The 18,569-nt window shown below is 32.5% G+C and overlaps 1 protein-coding gene across 1 annotated transcript; it reads left to right on the top strand.

Moving 5' to 3' along the window:
• Positions 1–8,825: 8,825 nt before the first annotated feature.
• Positions 8,826–15,325, top strand: LOC134233832 (transmembrane protein 53-A-like). Its single transcript, XM_062715882.1, has 2 exons — positions 8,826–9,034; positions 14,147–15,325. The coding sequence occupies exon 2, from the start codon at positions 14,152–14,154 to the stop codon at positions 14,953–14,955; it is 804 nt and encodes a 267-aa protein (XP_062571866.1). The 5' UTR covers positions 8,826–9,034; positions 14,147–14,151; the 3' UTR covers positions 14,956–15,325.
• Positions 15,326–18,569: the final 3,244 nt, after the last annotated feature.

Here is an 18,569-nt window from a genome sequence, read left to right as displayed (position 1 = left end):
GTATAAAATTTTGACAATATCGAACGTGAATATATACATATATGTGACTTCAGCTTTATATATAATTTGTGTCAGAGTAAAGCAGTTCGGTGGTTTAGTGGTATGTCTATCGCTTCACATGTTAGAGGGCCCGGGTTCGCATTCCGGACGATCCAATTTATTTTTTTTTTTTCGAAATACTTTTTTTTTTTTACTAAATGATAGTATTCAGCAGGTGAAATGAAAAATTTATGAGGTCTGGCTTGTACAAACTTAAAAAATCATCATTACAGTGTGATAAATATTCCATATAAAAAGAATCTTCTATACACATAATAAAGAATAAGCAATCAAATCTTTACATCCATATTGGCATATTTTATTTGCTTTAGTATACATGTATACATTTAATAATTCTACAAATTCAGTCAAGGGGATCTGATCCCCCCCCCCCCCTCCCCCCGAACTGCGCATGGTTTACTTTTTCCCTAAGCGGGGGACATAAATTCTCTGAATTAGCTTGTTATAATTATTTTATATTTAAACACTGTAACAAATTAAATTTAATTCCTTGAGATACCCCTAGTGTGAGTGTAAATACCTGTATTGGTCTTTATCCTGTGGGAGCATCCCGATTAGCTGTTTTATCTACATGAGAGCTCGTGTTCTGGTACAGATAAGATAAGATAAGATATGTTTTATTACTAATTCAGTGCCCAAATGAGCATAAAGAGTACAAACTTACAAGAGAAAGGCCTAAAATATAGTGGTACATGTAAGTACCCGGGAAGCAACAGCCAGGATTAGACCAGTTTGGCTTGTTCTGAAGTTGCCGGGGCGGGTGCTCAAAAGTACATCAGGTATTTACGGGAATGAAAATTTAATTTTTTGTAAAGTGTGTTTATATACCGGTAGTTTGCATCTACACATTTAGTATGGTTGTTTTTCACTATTTTCCCCTGGGTCCTATTTCCTCGGGCTTTCGTGCCGTTTCGTAAATGACACAGGACTTGGGAGGGGTAATCTAATTCCATTGACAATGGCCAGTCCAGGGTGAGAGGGAGAGGCTTGGTTCCGCAGTTACAACCGCTAACGTGAGAAAGAGTAAGACAGAGTACGCGGCAGCACCTGAAGGACACCTTGGGACCAGCAATTTAAAGTCATGTGTTGATATTGATATTGGATAAAGAATTCACCATTTTGAAAATATATCAATTAAATAAATACAAAGATAAAGCTCCTTCAAGGAAAAAAACCCATTTCTCATCTAAATTTGAGAAATGGTTCAAAAGATTTTTTTTTCTTGCAGTAGCAAATGTTTACCACTATCGTATTTTTCCTATTAGATGTTATTGCAAAAGTTAGTGACGGGCTCAAAAAAAATCTTATTGAGTAAATACAATAAAAACATGAATATCATTCCTCTTTTTAGACTGGAATTTATGAAAATTTTGGTACCAGTAAAGGTTGCATTAATGTTGATAAGTAACCCTTTTCCAGGGAATGGTCTTTTTTATTGAAGACCGGCGATTGACCGTAATTAATATTCCCAACTTTCAGCGGAGGACAACAAACAAGCAAGCCTAGCCAGCTTTGTCTCGTTCCGAAGTATCCGTAGCATGCCTTAACAAGTCAGTTCGCTAATAGGTGGCAGAGGATAGTTTTTTTTTGCAATCAAAACGTTTGACTGACGGTTTACTTAATATTGGGCTGCTTTTAAAATGTGCACTGAAAAATTCTAAATTCCCTCTACATGTAATTATAGTATGATGTAGTCCCTTGAGAAATTTGAAGGTTTTAGGAATAAAACAGGTACAACTTACACAATGAGCCCTAAAGATGGCGCATTTGTGAATCAAGCCTATTTTCACTATTTCGCCGCAGCCGCATCTGCTTCCAGGCCCGTGCTGATGAAATACCACACAAATTGCAAAACATAATGAAGAGCAAGAGATATGGGCTCAACCACCTCGTTTTCAAGCTACAATTCATCCTGTGAACCCATCCCGCTTTTCTGGTGAAATACCGGGGAAGGTATAATGCCCTGATAGTATAATGCCCTGATTGACCTGATTTCATTTAATTCTAAAATATAAAGTAGTAAAGTGCCCAAACAAGTTTCTTTTAACTGATTATAATTAGGATATAATTTTCTATAAGATTCACCAAAGAAAAAATTCAAAAAACATGTTTTTATGTTGTTTATTTGACAGAGAAAATCAACAGGGGTATAATGTCCTGATTTTGAGGTATAATGACCTGATGTCCTGATAATATGAAAATTCTAATAAAAAGCATATTATCATTTAATTTGTTTAATTTTTCAATCTAAATTGTTTTCAGTAGGATAAATAAGTGTTTTAGGAAAAAGATTTTTGGAAAATATCTTTTATGTCTAGCTCAAAAAGCACTTTAGGAGTTAGCAGGGGTATAATGTCCTGATTTTTTTAATGCCCTGATTTCTGCTTATGACCTGATTTTAACACCTGTGTCTAAACACTCTTTAAAATGAATGGACATTAAAATGCTTTTCATCATTTGATGTTAATTTTCATTCATTTTTTTTAATTTTAGTTTCTTAATTATGTTGATAATTTTAAAGTTGATACACTTGATATACATTTTATTGTAGCACGTACTCTAAACCAGTATTTTAGTATTTTGTGCAAACTTATGATTTATCTATGCAATAACATAATGCAAAATCTTTGAAGAAACTTTTGATTGTTTTAGAGAAATTTATAAGAAATAATTTTTAAAGAAAATTATAATTTGAAATACTGACCGCAGTATATCCAAAATAGTATTTTTTGATTAATGTTCAAAAGTAGGGAAAATGCACATATTTTAGATAAGCATTGAGGTAACTAAAGATTTTAAAATTGTGGGTAAAGATAGGTTGTAATTTATGATTTTTAAAACTTTTATTCGTTTGTTGTTTCAAAAGTTACGAGCATTCACGTGTTTATGAACAAATTTCTTTATTTTTCAATAAAACATCAAATGAATGAAGTACGTCTGTTGACAATATAATTCTAAGTAGGATAAATAAAAATTGACAGGTATATGCCGATTTTTAAATAGCTGTAATTCTACAGCAAGGTACAGACTGTACAACAAAATAAATTGATCAATTAAAAAAATATTATGTACACTGTTTGTGTACATATCATGGCTTGTTTATTATGTCTGATAGTGTCAAAGGGACATAGACCACATACCCCCTTTTACTACCTCTCCTATATGGCTTCTGTAATTAACACCTGTGTAATCCCAGTCAACAATGTTCTGATGATTGCATAAACAAACCTGACAGAATCTATAACTATAACATATTTCAAAAAAGACAAAATTGTTAAATGATTAAACATTTGATTTTATATACTTATAAAATGATTTTTTTTAATTTTTGTCTTAAAACTATGTATTACAAATAAAACAATCTAATAAACTTTAAAAAAAAATTAATCAAGATTTCTCTAAGGCATATTCATTGAAATAATTGTTCATTTGTTCATTTGAGAAAAAATGAAAAATATTTGATACAAAGCTTTAATTCAGTATGTGTAATTATGCATTCACAATTTTAAGTTCAGTTCTTTCTAAACATAACATTTTCTTTGAAATTATATGTTGCATAAAAAATTATTTCTTTAAAATACTAATTAATATACTTTTGTTTTAATTAATTCGTATAAATTAAAGAAATAAAGTTATATAGTGGGTCATGACCCTTTAAAAAAAGCGAAAACTTTTTAAAATATCTGTCTAAATACAATAAATTAAATTAGATAGCTACATGCCGGATTTTTTTCATTTTTTTTTTTTTAGAACCACTAAAAATATCTCTGCTATATCTGGTGGATTGATATAGATCTGAAGTATGGTAAAACATTGTAATAAGTAGAAATACATTTGTATATATAAGGCCATTTCAAAATAAATTTCTTCTTATATTGTTGCAGATATTTAGGTGCTAAATTGCAAATAAGATTGTTTAATAAACAAATAAAAAATTAATATAATGTTTTGAAAACAAATTACACCATCTGATTTTTTTCTTCGAAATATATTATATCAGGATTTTAGATGTATGGAATTGAACATATTTTATTGTAATATATATATATACAATGGGATTATGTATGGAAAATGAAATTGAGGTTAATAATTATTTTAAAATGCAGCAACTGAGATTTTTTAAGATTATGTAGATATTAAACAATCAAGACATTCCAAAATATCAGGCCATCAGATGAGTCTTTGGTGATTTCAAAATATCAGCTAGGTCATTACCTTTTCTTGACTAATAAAATTCTTAATAATAAAAAGTGTACGTAATACCAGTATAGAATTTCACCATATGTAATCAATAATTCCCTCAATAAAATGTAATATTTAAGTTGATAATATGCATTTTTATCATTATGTCTATGTTTACACGTAAATCAGGTCAATCAGGGCATTCAGAAATCAGGACATTATACCCCCTACAAACTTCAAAAGTGATTTCGGGCAATATATAAAACACATTTTCACCCAGACTTAATTAAACTAACTTCATATATCACTCTTAAAAGATATTTTATCAAATATTAATATTTAAATAATCTTAAATTGTGTTTATTAGAGGTTTTTATACTATCAGGTCATAAGGTCATTATACTCCAAAATCAGGACATTATACCCCTGTCAAATTTCTAAGTCAAATAAAACATACAAAAATATTTTGATTCTGCATTTTCTTCATGCTTCTGAAAGAAAATGATAATATTAATCATTGCCAATAAAAATAATATTGTTAATGTGCAAAAAAACTCTTTATTTCAGCATGTATATGAAATCAGGTCAATCAGGGCATTATACTATCAGGGCATTATACCTTCCCGAAATACCGGTAGAGCGAGTTTTGAGCTTAGTTTCGTATTTCTAGTCCATATTCCCTATACAGTAGTAGTGACACTAAAGTGTCATATTTCAATAAAATATACAAGGCCATCAATTCCCTCCAAATGCACCCATAAAATATTCTAGCTATAAAATTACCTATAATATGCATTCAAACCTCAGGTTTCTCTATTTTTTCTATTTTTTGACAGTACTTTATTCGAAACTATCCTCTGCCACCAATAATTAGCTTTGGGATCGAAATGATCAAGTAAAAACGAAAGTAAAACCAGGAAAAACATCAAAAATGATCTGTAAATACAAGTTTGGCTTTCCAGAAAGCCTGAAATGTCATCTCTTTGGCTTCATTAAAGTCACAGAATAAACAGTGGAGTGTAACTTTTTTCTCAGCTATTACATGTTTTTCTATTCTTCTAAGGAAGGGGAGTGGCAGCTTACCTGAACATTTTAGAATAGGAAAAAGGGTAGTGATCAAACTCCAAAATCCTATGTTGTGGATGAGAAGGAAATATTTTAACTTTTTAAAATTTTTTCGAAAAATAAATTCATTTTGTTAGTACATGACTATACTTGAACAAAAAGTATGGATAAGGGAGGCGTTGGCATTGAACAATTACAGCAGTACAAAGTTAAAAGGGCTGGTACACAGATTTGTAGATCTGATTTTCTAAAATTGTCTAAATAATATCATGATTCATATGTTGCCATTTTAGCATTTTACACTGCATGAAATACGAGGGTTGTCCCAAAATTCCGTAGACAAGCGTTGTTTTGTAGGAACCCTATGTCATACAGTAATGAAACTTCGTACATAGATTAAACCAACACTATCTAACAATTTTATGGATAAATATGGAGTAACTACACAAATTATTCCAATTTAAAAGACACATTTCATTGTCTGGTGTAGGAAGGCGGCGCAATACCCAAAAGTTGCAGTTAAAATTTGATATATTATATTTAAAATCCTACGGAGAAGTAATTACTACCCCGCATTTTTTTTAATGGATATGAAAATTCTTAATATTGGGTAATTAACTATATTTCCTCAAATTTTGGTGTTTATACTTTGACAAATATGAATTTTATAACGTTTTATATACATGGGGTTGAAATCCGAATTTGTGAAAAATGGCGGCTGTGTTGGCCCAGGCGGCGCACTGGACCATGATCAAATATTTTGATCCTGAATTAACTCTTACAGAAATTTACCAGTCATAAATGTTTGGTAGATTAGGAAACTTCTTCTCATCCTTAGCATTTAAAATGACTAAAACGGTTTCTCTTTGTATATGTGAATAAATAGTAACTAAAATAAAAGACAAGCTAAGAAATTAGCAAGATTCCATTGTGCAATTCCATTAGAGAAAACAGACGAAAAGACCGTAGAAATATAACGTTTTCAAATTATTATTATTTCATACCTATACATGCATATACTTTGTTTACATATTTTAATAATTGATCATATCATAGTAATTAAGATATTTTACATTTATAACTATAACCGTTTCGTTTAATCTAAAAATTTGATTCTGGTAATTGAAATATTTTCTCCAAAAATTTAAACGGCTGACATTTGTATTTTTTGACGTTGCAGATTGCTCCGGGTGTAAGAGAACTATATCACTTTAAATGTTATTACTCGAAAAGTTTTCAAGTAACCATGAAAAAACTCCGTAATTTATCTGCCAAGAACACGCTTTATCCACCCTGAAAATTTTATAAAGATACATTAATTTCTTTAAAAGATACGAGCTCAGTCTACGAAATTTTGGGACAACCCTCGTATACTAAAATAATGTTTAAAAATCTCTTTTATCTAGAAATTATCAAATCTACAAAGTTTGGGACACGTTTCATTTTTCCTAGCACTTTCACAAAGTAAACTTAATCCATAAAAGAGATAACTCTTAATGACAAAAGTGTCCATTATCCCTTTATAAATTTATCAAGTTGAAGAGTTTTTTGGTCCAATTTTGCCCCGTAAGCCATGCTATAATTGTTTGAATTTTACTTCGCATTTCCATTTCCCTTGAATAATCATAAGAGTAATATTATTTTAATGTAAAAAAAAATGTTAATGTCCCTCTAAGCAGTATTTGTAAAATTTGTAAGTTGAAAAAAAAAATCACAAGAATTAGTTGGGTAAAATCTTAGCCTTCCTTTTGACCTTACATACATGTATTTCACAGCTTCTTAATTATTATACTCCGACAGCAGACAACAGCGCTAACTTAAATAATTCCAACCCTTTCAAAAGATTTCCCGTAAACTTTCCATTCCTTTAAGTGATATGGGTGTCGAACCCCTTGACCATGGGTTATAAAGGGGGAAATGAACTAAACTTACATCAAAAAATTAAATATTCAAAATCAACTTTTAACAGCACTGGCGGATTTCGGGGGTGCCCAGGCTCACCGGGTTTTTTCGTCCAAAATATACATAAGATTTTAAAATTAAATCATTTTTTGTGTGGCTTTGGGCCCCTACCCAACGCCCACATGCTTTTAGCATAAGTAATAACATTTAAATGCTATCAGCTAAATCAAGCATTTACAAATTATATGAAAAAAGTCCTAATTTGCGAACCCCGAACTTATGGCTATTTTAGGAATATACAGTATTGTGCCATTAGTGACCATTCAAATTCACGTGCAGTGCGTATATCTTGTGTTTTAGTAAACTTTATCTGCATACTAAACATATTAACAATTCTGTAGTATAATTAAGTTTGGCTTCCTTTCAATAATATAGGAGGGATGAATTGATGACTTTTTTGCCATTAATGCAATTTAAACTGCATTAAAGAAAATGATTGCAAGTTCTTTAATTATAAGCCACCTTTAAAAGAATAAATTAGACATGCAAGAACAGGCGCGGATCCAGGAATTGAAGTTAGAGGGGGTGCAAAAGTAGGCAAGGGGTCTGGGGGCCGCCTTGAGGCCCCCAGTGGGTCCTGGGCAAAGCCCAGGTGGGGGCCCAGGGGGCGAAGCCCCCGGAAGCTCCTGGATTCTAGAGATTTTGTAGGGTAAAAATGAGGTCTACCAAGTATACATATTTACATTTTCTAGACGAAACTGTGATTTACGTTAATTTTGACAATTTTAGGGGGGCGCGCCGGGTGCGCCCCCCTTAAATCCGCCATTGAAGAAAAAAACTCATAATCATTCTTTGTGATCTTTCATTCAATGTCTGTAGTTTTTTTTATATAATAGACATTAATCTATCCGCTTATAACTTGTGTTTTTAATTTTTGAAATTATACATTTGATTAATCAGACTTGTATTATTTTTAAAAAACAAAAACGACACCGCGTTATAGAATGACTAATCTACCAAACATTAAAGTTTTCACCATCAATTCCTATTTGTTAGTAATGCGAATACTTATGTGAATGTTTTAAATTTGATGTTTTTCTGTGAAATCTTGGATCCACGCCTCGGCTGCAGTGGGTCTTTACACACGCGCTGACCTAGTTAGAATCGAGTTCTGGCCATCATTTAGGGTAATAGCCAAGAAGACTAAACATAAGAACATACAGTGTATATTTTGAAGAACCCCCATCATCCAGGCGATTGTGTGTGTCGGACTCTCTATGATTTCTTCGCAGCTTGTTTTCTTTATCAATAATAAGGCAGACCGCTCGTTGTTTACATCTCTATATTTAGGGTCAAACTGACCAGTCGGTGATCCTCGGGTGGTCTCGCACTTTTTCTGTGTAGCATAGTGGAGTCAGCCGAGGATTGCCGAGTGATCAATGGCAGCTTATACTGGGACTTCACTAGACTGGTACCCTAACATTGGTTAACGGGCTTGTAATTCCTAGCGGCTGCGACTGGAATCAAGGGCAGAGAACCAGTGCTAGGACTTCACATCCGGAAATCAAACTTAATGTGAGAGATGACAATCATCTCTCGTGAGAGATGACAATCAGTTTGAAAGAAAAAAGTATGACGTTTTATTATAAAGGTATGACTTACGAAATGAAACAGTATTTCAGATTTATTTACAGAACGGACACCATCAAATTAGGATGCACACTAATATCCGAGGACACGCATGCTCAAAAGATATTGCAAGGGGTGGAAAGTGGAACGTTGGTGTCAGAAATGAAAACAAGTGGAGAGTAGAGTACTGACCGAGGTAAAGTTCTTTGTATTATTCTGAAATAATTTTATTGGACAGATTTTTTAGACAAGCCTGCAAATGTGGTTATCTTTGTAGTCACTTAGATAACGGTTATGACCAGTTTTACACATCGTCGAAAACCCGCGGGTGATCTCGTCTTAAATTAATTAATTATGAGTAATAATGAGTGATAAGTAACTTATCACTTATTATCACTGATAAGTAAAGACGAGATCACCCGCAGGTTTCCGACGATGGGTGTTACAATGCTCTTTGAAAAATTACGCAGTGCGTTTAACTTGAGCCCACGTTTAACATCATTCTACCCCCAAAAAATGACCACTTAAGATTTTTTATGTCGCTTACAAATTTACCGTTTTAATCTAGCAAGGTGCCTGGTGGTGAATGAATGAAAATGCCTGTTAGGGTTCGTACTGCTGTTTATTAACAATGATAGTAGTAGTAGTACTAATGTTCTAGGCAAGCTCCCACATATGTACACATAATACTTGACTGGGAGTCCAGATGAAAACAGCTAGAAGATAAAGAAATTGTCAAAGTCAGTAAGTCAAAGACATCACATATATATGTAAAAGATTTGACTCTGACAATTTCTTCATCTTATATACAAAATCAATATGACCTCTCTGCTAACACTCTGGACAAAGAGTGACCAGAAAAAAACAAGAATATTTGGAGGGAATTCAACAAAACAATAAAACACAAGAATACAAAACTATAACCCAATAGAAGCAAAGAACATATGAGACTTATGGCCAGGACCTTAATTATGACCCTAAAGGCAAATAACAGGGTAGTATTGAATGTTACATCTGAATGACCATGAGACTTATTTAATAAGCTGAAATAAAAATATATACAAATAGAATACAAAATAATTTGATATTCATTAATTTATTAGAAATTAATTAATAAATCCATCATGCCTACATAAGTAGTTTACCTATAAATCTTTTAATTGGTTTCAACTCTAAAACTTAACATACAAACATGATTTTGTAAACATTTACTAATATACTGTAGATTGGCAAATAATCACGATATAGTTTTATTTCGCTATGTTCGCGATTTCTCATTTTTCTTCGAAATTAAATCCATTGTGAATATTTTTGTTAGTTTTTAAAAACATTAAAATGCTTATATGAAATTTAGAATGGCATCTGAAAGTTAACACCAATAAAACTAAAATTGTAATCTTTGGTAAAGGCAATCCAAGAATTGAAAAACCAATTACATTAAATGGAATAACATTAGAAATCATAGATCATTTTAAATATTTAGGAGTAAGTTTTTGTAAAAATGGTTCATTTAACACAAATGTCAAAGAATTATCTCAGAAAGCAACGAAAGCTATGTATGGTGTTATTGGAAAATGTAGAAAACACAACCTTAATGTAGAATGCACATTGGATATGTTTGACAAAATTGTAAAACCTATAGTTTTATATGGATGTGAAGTGTGGGGTTTTAATCAGTCACCACTGATTGAAAAATTGCATTTAAAATTTTGTAAGCATATTTTGCATGTAAAGTCATCAACACCAAATTTTATGGTATATGGCGAATTAGGTAGATACCCTATTTCAATTAATATAAAGGTTAGAATGATAAGTTTTTCGTGTAAACTATTTTTTTTTTTACAAAGGGATAAATTATCATCGGATTTGTTAAGTGTTTTAAAGAACTACAATAATCCATGGTGTAACTTTGCCAAATCTATATTGAATGAATGTGGACTTTCTTATATTTGGCATACTTGTCAACCTGTAAATGTATCATGGCTGAAGAAAATAGTGTTTAACACTCAGTATGATCAGTTTAAACAGAAGTGGTATAGTGAAATGTTTAACTCGTCTAAAGGTCTTAATTATAGAATATATAAAACTTCATTTTGTCTAGAAAAGTATTTAGTATCTTTGCCTTTTAAGTACTGGAAAATATTTTGTAAGTTTAGAACTTGTAATAATAAATTACCAATTGAAGTTGGAAGATGGCATAATGTACCAAGAAAAAACCGAATTTGTAAATTGTGTTCCAAAAATGAAATTGGTGATGAATTTCACTATTTATTTAATTGTAATGATTCACTTATTTTGAATTCAAGGTTATTATTATTATTAAAATATTACTATTCACATCCAAATGTGTATAAGTTTGATCAACTTTTTAATACAAAAAAGACAGTTAAATTGACAAAACTTTGTAAATTTATAAAAATTATTTTTGAGAGAGTTGGCTCTCCTGGTTAGCTCATTGTCAGTTTTGTTACTTTGTACTTTTTTCTTTTTCACGCATGCACATATGTTTAACTATACTTGTAATCTTTCTCAACACTGTACTTATGTCAGTTTATGAGAATAAATTCATTGTCATTGTCATTGCAGCGTGAAATTAAAACCATCGCAATTGGTACTTTTTGAGATATCATGAAATTTTAGCACCGTGATATAAAAACAACTGACAGCCCTCAGCCTTCACAGGATTTTATCACGTGACCGACCCTTTGAAGTTGTTAAACTTGTTATTTATTTTTCAAATATCAATTTGTGGACCAAGTAAGAATACATCTAAGTGTTTAAATACGTACATCAGTTCTTTCCAAACCATATGCAGAGATTTTATTGGTAGGTCATTGAGGACAAATTTCTAGGGGCGTGTAGTCTTTTGCTCTTTTAAATCCAGTCATATGCTAGCAGGGTTTTTAGGTCTTAAAATCAAGGGCCTGGGCCTTATCATATGGGAAAAATCAGCGACATTTAATAGTTCAAATTGTGAAAAATATCATCGTTCACATTTTTCTTGAAAAAAATCAAGTAAGAGCCATTTCTTTATTTACAAGGCATTTATTTACTTATTTACATTCAATAAATCTTTTTTGAAAATCAACTGAACATGTAATTGCTGTTCTTTCTGTAATACTTGAATTATTTGACATTAATGTCATTTTTTGAATTGTCTATTGGAAATTTTCTTTGATGAAATTGGGAAAAACACACAATTTTACCTGTCACAGGCCTGCTAAGACCCCTGGCTAGAGTGTTAGGACCTTGTCTTATACATGTATCTTAGATAAACATGTAACTTTGACTATAACACTGTTTTTTGTTTTTCATTTTCTTCTAATTTATTTTAACTCTTTTTTTATTTAATGAATGAATGAGTATATGAATGAAATAGTATTATATTCTACCACGATTACTCCCGAGATCAAATAAATGCCGCGGACATTATTCTCCAATGAATCACCAATGTCATAAAAAAATTATCAGATCAGAAACACGTATCAAACCTGAACAATTCAAATGCATGTTTGGCTGTAGAATGAAATACTTGTTTAGACCACATCGATGTGTCGCGTTTTGCAGCATAAAATTAAACACTGTAAATTGCATAAAGTTGCTGATGAAAGTCGGTTTTTATAGCTAAGCGGGGCTATTCCACAGACCTCCCTTCTTATTTAAACAACGTGATTTTAGTCCCAATAGTAGAATAAAGCAGCAAACCAGGAACCTGATTTTGTTATTGTATATTCATTAAAATCAATCAATACATATTACGAACAAATTTGTAATTAAAAAAGGTTATCTTTAATGTAACGAAAACTCAAATCATCTGCATTCCATCTACAGGTAAGCAAATAAATTTCCCCTCTGGTGTTAAATGGAACAGCGTAATCGAGACATGGTGACCTAATTCGTTTCTCTACAGAGGAAACGACAGACCTATTTAAGCGATCTTTGTAGAATAGAAATAAAGTCCTTGTTGTCTTGAATGATGCAGGATAACCTCCTCGGTCTCGAAATGTTTTTTGAAAAAAATAAAAGCCTCGGCTAACGCCTCGGCTTTTATCTTTCAAACAACATTTCTCGACCTCGGAGGTTATCCTGCAACATTCACGAAAACGCGGACTTGATTTCTTAAATATTATACGAGTAAATGAAAATGTGTAAATAATAATATACCAAATGATTTAAATGGATCTCTAAGTTTATTTTCATTTAAATAACAAAAAAGTTGTTCATGTCTTATCTACAAAATTTTCCTAGTTTTTCATTTTTCCCAGAAAATTATAGAAGTGAGTGTATGTTGAAATTTGGTCCGTCTCTTAGTGTTATCCCTCTTGGTATAGTTAAAACATTCATGCAACGACCTCCCAATATCAGCCAATGGGTACTAGTACGCTAGAGTACGATAGAGTACTTTAGAGTACGCTAGAAAAATTGTGCAATTAGGTAGTTAATTTGTGTATATACAACTTGTTTTAATGCATTCAAGGTATTCACACCCCGATCTCGATTACTTTTTTTGTTTCAGACTCACTAATTTCTATAAAAAATTAAATTAATTGCACAATGTAAATATTTTTCACATTAACAATGAAACATTTCAACATGTTCAAGTTAAATTAGATCGGGATCAAACGACAAACCGTAACCTAAAATCAAAAATTGAAATAACTCCTAAAATAAGGAAAACATACAATTTTTAAAAAATATATATATATTCATCATGTTAAACTAAAGTAGAAAAACATACAAAAAGCGGTTTAGTTGCATTAAATTATAAAATTTTACTAGCGTACTCTAGTACTCTATCGGACTAGCGTATTCTGTTTAGTAGGACCGTCAGCCTTTAAAGGAAAATTAATCAATTATTATGCGCCCGGATCAATAGATCCGGGACGTATATTGTTTTTGTCCTGTCTGTCTGTTTGTTTGTTTGTTTGTCTGTTTGTCTGCAAACTTTAACCTTCACAATAACTTTTGAACCATGAAAGATAGAGACTTCATACTTGATATGCATAGTCCACTAATGAAGCTCTTTCAAATGACACCAAAGTCAATGACCTTGTGACCTTGACTGTGACGTATATGCCAAAAATAGTTTTTTTTTCTGCAAACTTTAACCTTCTCCATAACTTTTGAACCATGAAAGATATAAACTTCATATTTGGTATGAGTACTCCACTAATCAAGTTCTTTCAGATGACACCAAGATCAACGACCTTGTGACCTTGACTCTCACCTATGTACTATAAATAGCTTTTTCGAATTTTGTTGCCGTCGGGCGCATAGTGTTTCACAAACAAATCTTGTTTTTTTTCAGTGGCCATGACATCTTCAGGCTTTGCTATGGATGACCCTGATTTTCCTCTTTTAAGATGTACTCCAAATTGCACCAAACTGGTTCTGTTCTTCGGTTGGTTAAACGCCAGCCCACGAGCTGTAAAGCGCTATGTCCATCTCTACCACAGTTGTGGCTACGATCTGCTATACATTAATGGCCATGTGACACAATTTGTGTGGCCCCCCAACTCTTTAAAGCTAGCTAGGAGGTTGTTAGAATATGTGGATAAACTTTCCGTATACCAAGACATTCTATGTCACGCTATTTCTATCGGGGCATACAATTACACCAGCTGTCTAATGGTTTTGAAAGACTCTCCAAATCAGTACAATTCCTTGAAGGCACGCCTTCGTGGGATAATTTTCGACAGTCTGACTCTGGGGTCCACAGAGAGGATGAAGAACGGGGTAAAACACGGACTGACACAAAACCGACTGCTCCAATTTCTTATCCCTCGATTATTGTCAATTTACTTTTGTCTGACATATAATCACACTCTCAAGTTTTTTGAAAGAGGAGTAGACATTTTTATCAAGTGCCCTCTGCATATTCCAACGCTGTTTGTGTACAGTCGAGACGACCCGATGTGTGATGCTGAGACTGTAGATGATATCATTAAAAAATGGCGGAAAGAGTTTGATTTTACTGTTTCTTTTGTGTGTTGGTCGAAGTCTAAACATACAATGCATATTAAAGAACATGAAAAAGATTATATGGAGGCATTCAGAGATTTCATGAAACGTGTTCAACAGCAGTCTGAAAGTTCACAACGCAAATCTAAACTCTGAGGAGGAAAGGAAAGCTCAACTGTTCTCAATAGATTTCTTTTTTTAACGTTTAAACTTTGAATTTCAACAGCATTGGATTCAAATGGTAAATAGTATATTGCCTTCCAAGAAAGAAAAATGATATTTCAATACAGTGTCTTTGAGTTGGTATGTCCCCGGTAAAATTCTGGATCCGCAAGTACATAAATCGCTACATCTCAGAATATTCCACTACATGTATCTGTGCTAATGAAAAAAATGAAGAGGGGAAAATCCATCACCAGTTTTAGCGTTATCTTTTTTAAAAGTATTTTTCGTAGAAAAATGTACTACTGATGAAAACAGTGTACATATGAAACATTGCTGCAGTTTGAAAATTGTTGATAAACAGATAGAAATTGTTTCAATTTTACTGGTATATAAAATATATTTAAGGTAGGATTCTTCTCATATTTTTAATATTTAAAAATTAATGAAATTTTCACAGAATCAAGAAGACAATATCAGTAAGTGATAGTATCAGTGAAATTAAATTTGACCGTTTTATATTAGAGGCAAGGTCAGGTCAAGGTCATTATCTTTTCCCTTGACATTAAGAATAAAAAAATACTGTTGCCAATCATGTGATACCTACTTCTATTTCAAAAGTTTAAAGATTGTTCTTTTTGCATAAAAACATATTACTATATCGGGTCTATAGCATGATATTACCAAATTTACATAAATAATTTAACTTTACTGGATATTGGCTAATCCGAATTTTCTCTGTTTTTTTTTTTCATTTTTAGCCCACCTGAGCCGAAGGCTCAAGTGAGCTTTTCTGATTAAAATTTGTCCGTCGTCTGTCGTTGTTGTCGTTGTCGTTGTTGTCGTAAACTTTTCACATTTTCATCTTCTTCTCAAGAACCACTGGGCCGATTTCAACCAAACTTGGCACAAAGTATCCTTGGGTAAAGGGGATTCAAGTTTGTTCAAATGAAGGGCCACGCCCTTTTCCAAGGGGAGATAATCATAAATTTGTTAAAAATTAATGGCATTTTTAAAAAATCTTCTTCTCCAGAACCGATGGGCCAGGAAAGATGAAACTCATGTGGAAGCATCCTCAGGTAGTGTAGATTCAAGTTTGTTCAAATCATGACCCCCGGGGCAAGGTGGGGCCAAAATGGCCGACCCAAGTTTTACATAGGAATATATAGGAAAAATCTTTAAAAATCTTCTTCTCCAGAACCACTGGGCCAGGAAAGATGAAACTCATGTGGAATCATCCTCAGGTAGTGTAGATTCAAGTTTGTTCAAATCATGACCCCCGGGGCAAGGGTGGGGCCAAAATGGCCGACCCTAGTTTTACATAGGAATATATAGGAAAAATCTTTAAAAATCTTCTCAAGAACCACTAGGACAGGAAAGATGAAACTCATGTGGAATCATCCTCAGGTAGGTAGTGTAGATTCAAGTTTGTTCAAATCATGACCCCCGGGGCAAGGGTGGGGCCAAAATGGCCGACCCTAGTTTTACATAGGAATATATAGGAAAAATCTTTAAAATCTTCTTCTCCAGAACCACTGGGCCAGGAAAGAAGAAACTCATGTGGAATCATCCTCAGGTAGTGTAGATTCAAGTTTTTGTCAAATCATGACCCCCAGGGAAAGGGTGGGGCCAAAATGGCCGACCCAAGTTTTACATAGGAATATATAGGAAATATCTTGAAAAATCCTTCTGAAGATCCACTGGGCCAGGAAAGATGAAACTCATGTGGAATCATCCTCAGGTAGTGTAGATCCAAGTTTGTTCAAATCATGACCCCCGTGGCTAGGGTGGGACCAAAATGGCCGACCCAAGTTTTACATAGGGATATATAGGGAAACCTTTTAAAATCTTCTTTTCAAGTACTTCAAAGCTATGATTAGTGATATTTATATGGAATCATCCTCAGGTAGTGTAGATTCTAGTTTGTTCAAATGATGAACGCCTGGAGGGGGGGAGTAAATTCAAGCCCGATGTGCTCAGGTGAGCGCTGTGGCCCCTGGGCCTCTTGTTTAGGATATATTAGTTATTTTCATATGCTTCCTATATTTAACTTTTTCTTATTTTCACATATATAATAAAGTAGTCTTATAAATGTACAAAATGATACAAAAACAAAAAGTTTTGATCGTTTACTAAGAGAGAAAAAATACTTTAAAATGGATTTTTGGCTCAAATCTCCACTTTGATTGGAAGCCTTTAAAAGCTAACAAAGTTCTAGTTTGTTTGGAAAATCATACTTATTTGATATATTTTGAAAGTTTAGTCCCTCATCATTAATTTAACTTACATTTGAAAATTTCTCCAAGCCTTCGATTGTGTACAAATTATAACTAAATTCATTATTCTATTATAATTTTGAGAGGCAGAAAAGAAGACATTTTCATACGCCACCATTCCGCCAAAAATATAGTCCCTGCTAGTTTTCAAACGCAGTTTACCATTTCTATTTAAAGTTGTACAATTGTGATGAGGAAAGAAAAATATGGTCTTTTAAATTCCTTACACCTCAAAATATAAGACATATAAGCAAACATACTTTGAATGTTTCATCTAGTCAGAAACCAGAGAAGAATCCTACCTTAAGTGCTTTGGGACAAATGTTATCAATAACTATAAAATACATTGGCTAAAAATAAGAGTTATCGTTTGCATTGCATTATTTGGCTCGTAAGCTGTGGAAAGACAAATTATTGGGCATGTTGGGATTATTAACTTCGGAAGTTATCTCTCTTATCACTTTGATTTCATGTTGGGAATAGATGTTCCTTAGAACCATAGAACGTTTTGAAGCTATAAGCGTGTAAAATTATTTTTATTGAGGTTATTATAATATTAATGACGTCAAGAAAAGAACAAAATCTAAAGTTAACAATGAAAAAAGTCTTTATTTACAAAAATTATATAATTAATATTATTGATGTTTTCCTGCAGATTGATAAAAAGTTTGATTTTCTTAGAAATAAAAATCATACTACTTCACATTTAATTTTGGATTGATTAAAAACAGTCTATACAGACTTTTTGCCTTAGTGTTTTGAAAATACAAACTATATTTAAATAGTAAAACTGATCATGAATAAGTTTCACTACATGAAGTTTCATTTCTATGTGATTCAGGAGTATATAGTTAAGAAAATTCCCTTTTGCTGTTGATTGGTTGGAGCTGGGATGCTGATCCCACCTTTGTTTTCATATTCCTTGGTTGATGTGTTTAATAATTTGCATTATTTAAACTTTTAAGACATAATCATCCCCTTGCAACGGAGTTGGGAGGGATACAGTAATACAATATACTGTGTGTGCGTGAGTTTCTGGTCAAATGGAAGTGACGTAATTTAAACGAAGTTGGGGAACATATTGTTTTTACTCTGTTTCTTATTATTATTATTATTATTTTTCTTCTCGGGAAAATTTTGTCCGCGAATGATCTTGTAAAGTACACATCCGATTAAGGGGAAACCTTTTTAAGGTAAGTAGGCATGTTATGTAGATTTGCGGAATCAAGGTCATTTTGCGCGCACGTGCTTGCAAGAGCGCGCACGTGCAAAACTTAAAATGACCAATATATAATGGATATAACCGTAACTTTTCTATTTTTAGACGAAATG

Source organism: Saccostrea cucullata, unplaced genomic scaffold (genome assembly GCF_032062105.1).
Source record: "Saccostrea cucullata isolate Sc308-1 unplaced genomic scaffold, CSIRO_AGI_Scuc_v1 ctg224, whole genome shotgun sequence".
Taxonomy (NCBI): domain Eukaryota; kingdom Metazoa; phylum Mollusca; class Bivalvia; order Ostreida; family Ostreidae; genus Saccostrea; species Saccostrea cuccullata.
This window is presented reverse-complemented; position numbering and strand designations above follow the sequence as displayed.

What these genes read in the sequence shown, in the direction of transcription:
- LOC134233832 (XM_062715882.1), top strand. Translation starts at nt 14,152, where the DNA reads ATGACATCTTCAGGCTTTGCTATGGATGACCCTGATTTTCCTCTTTTA.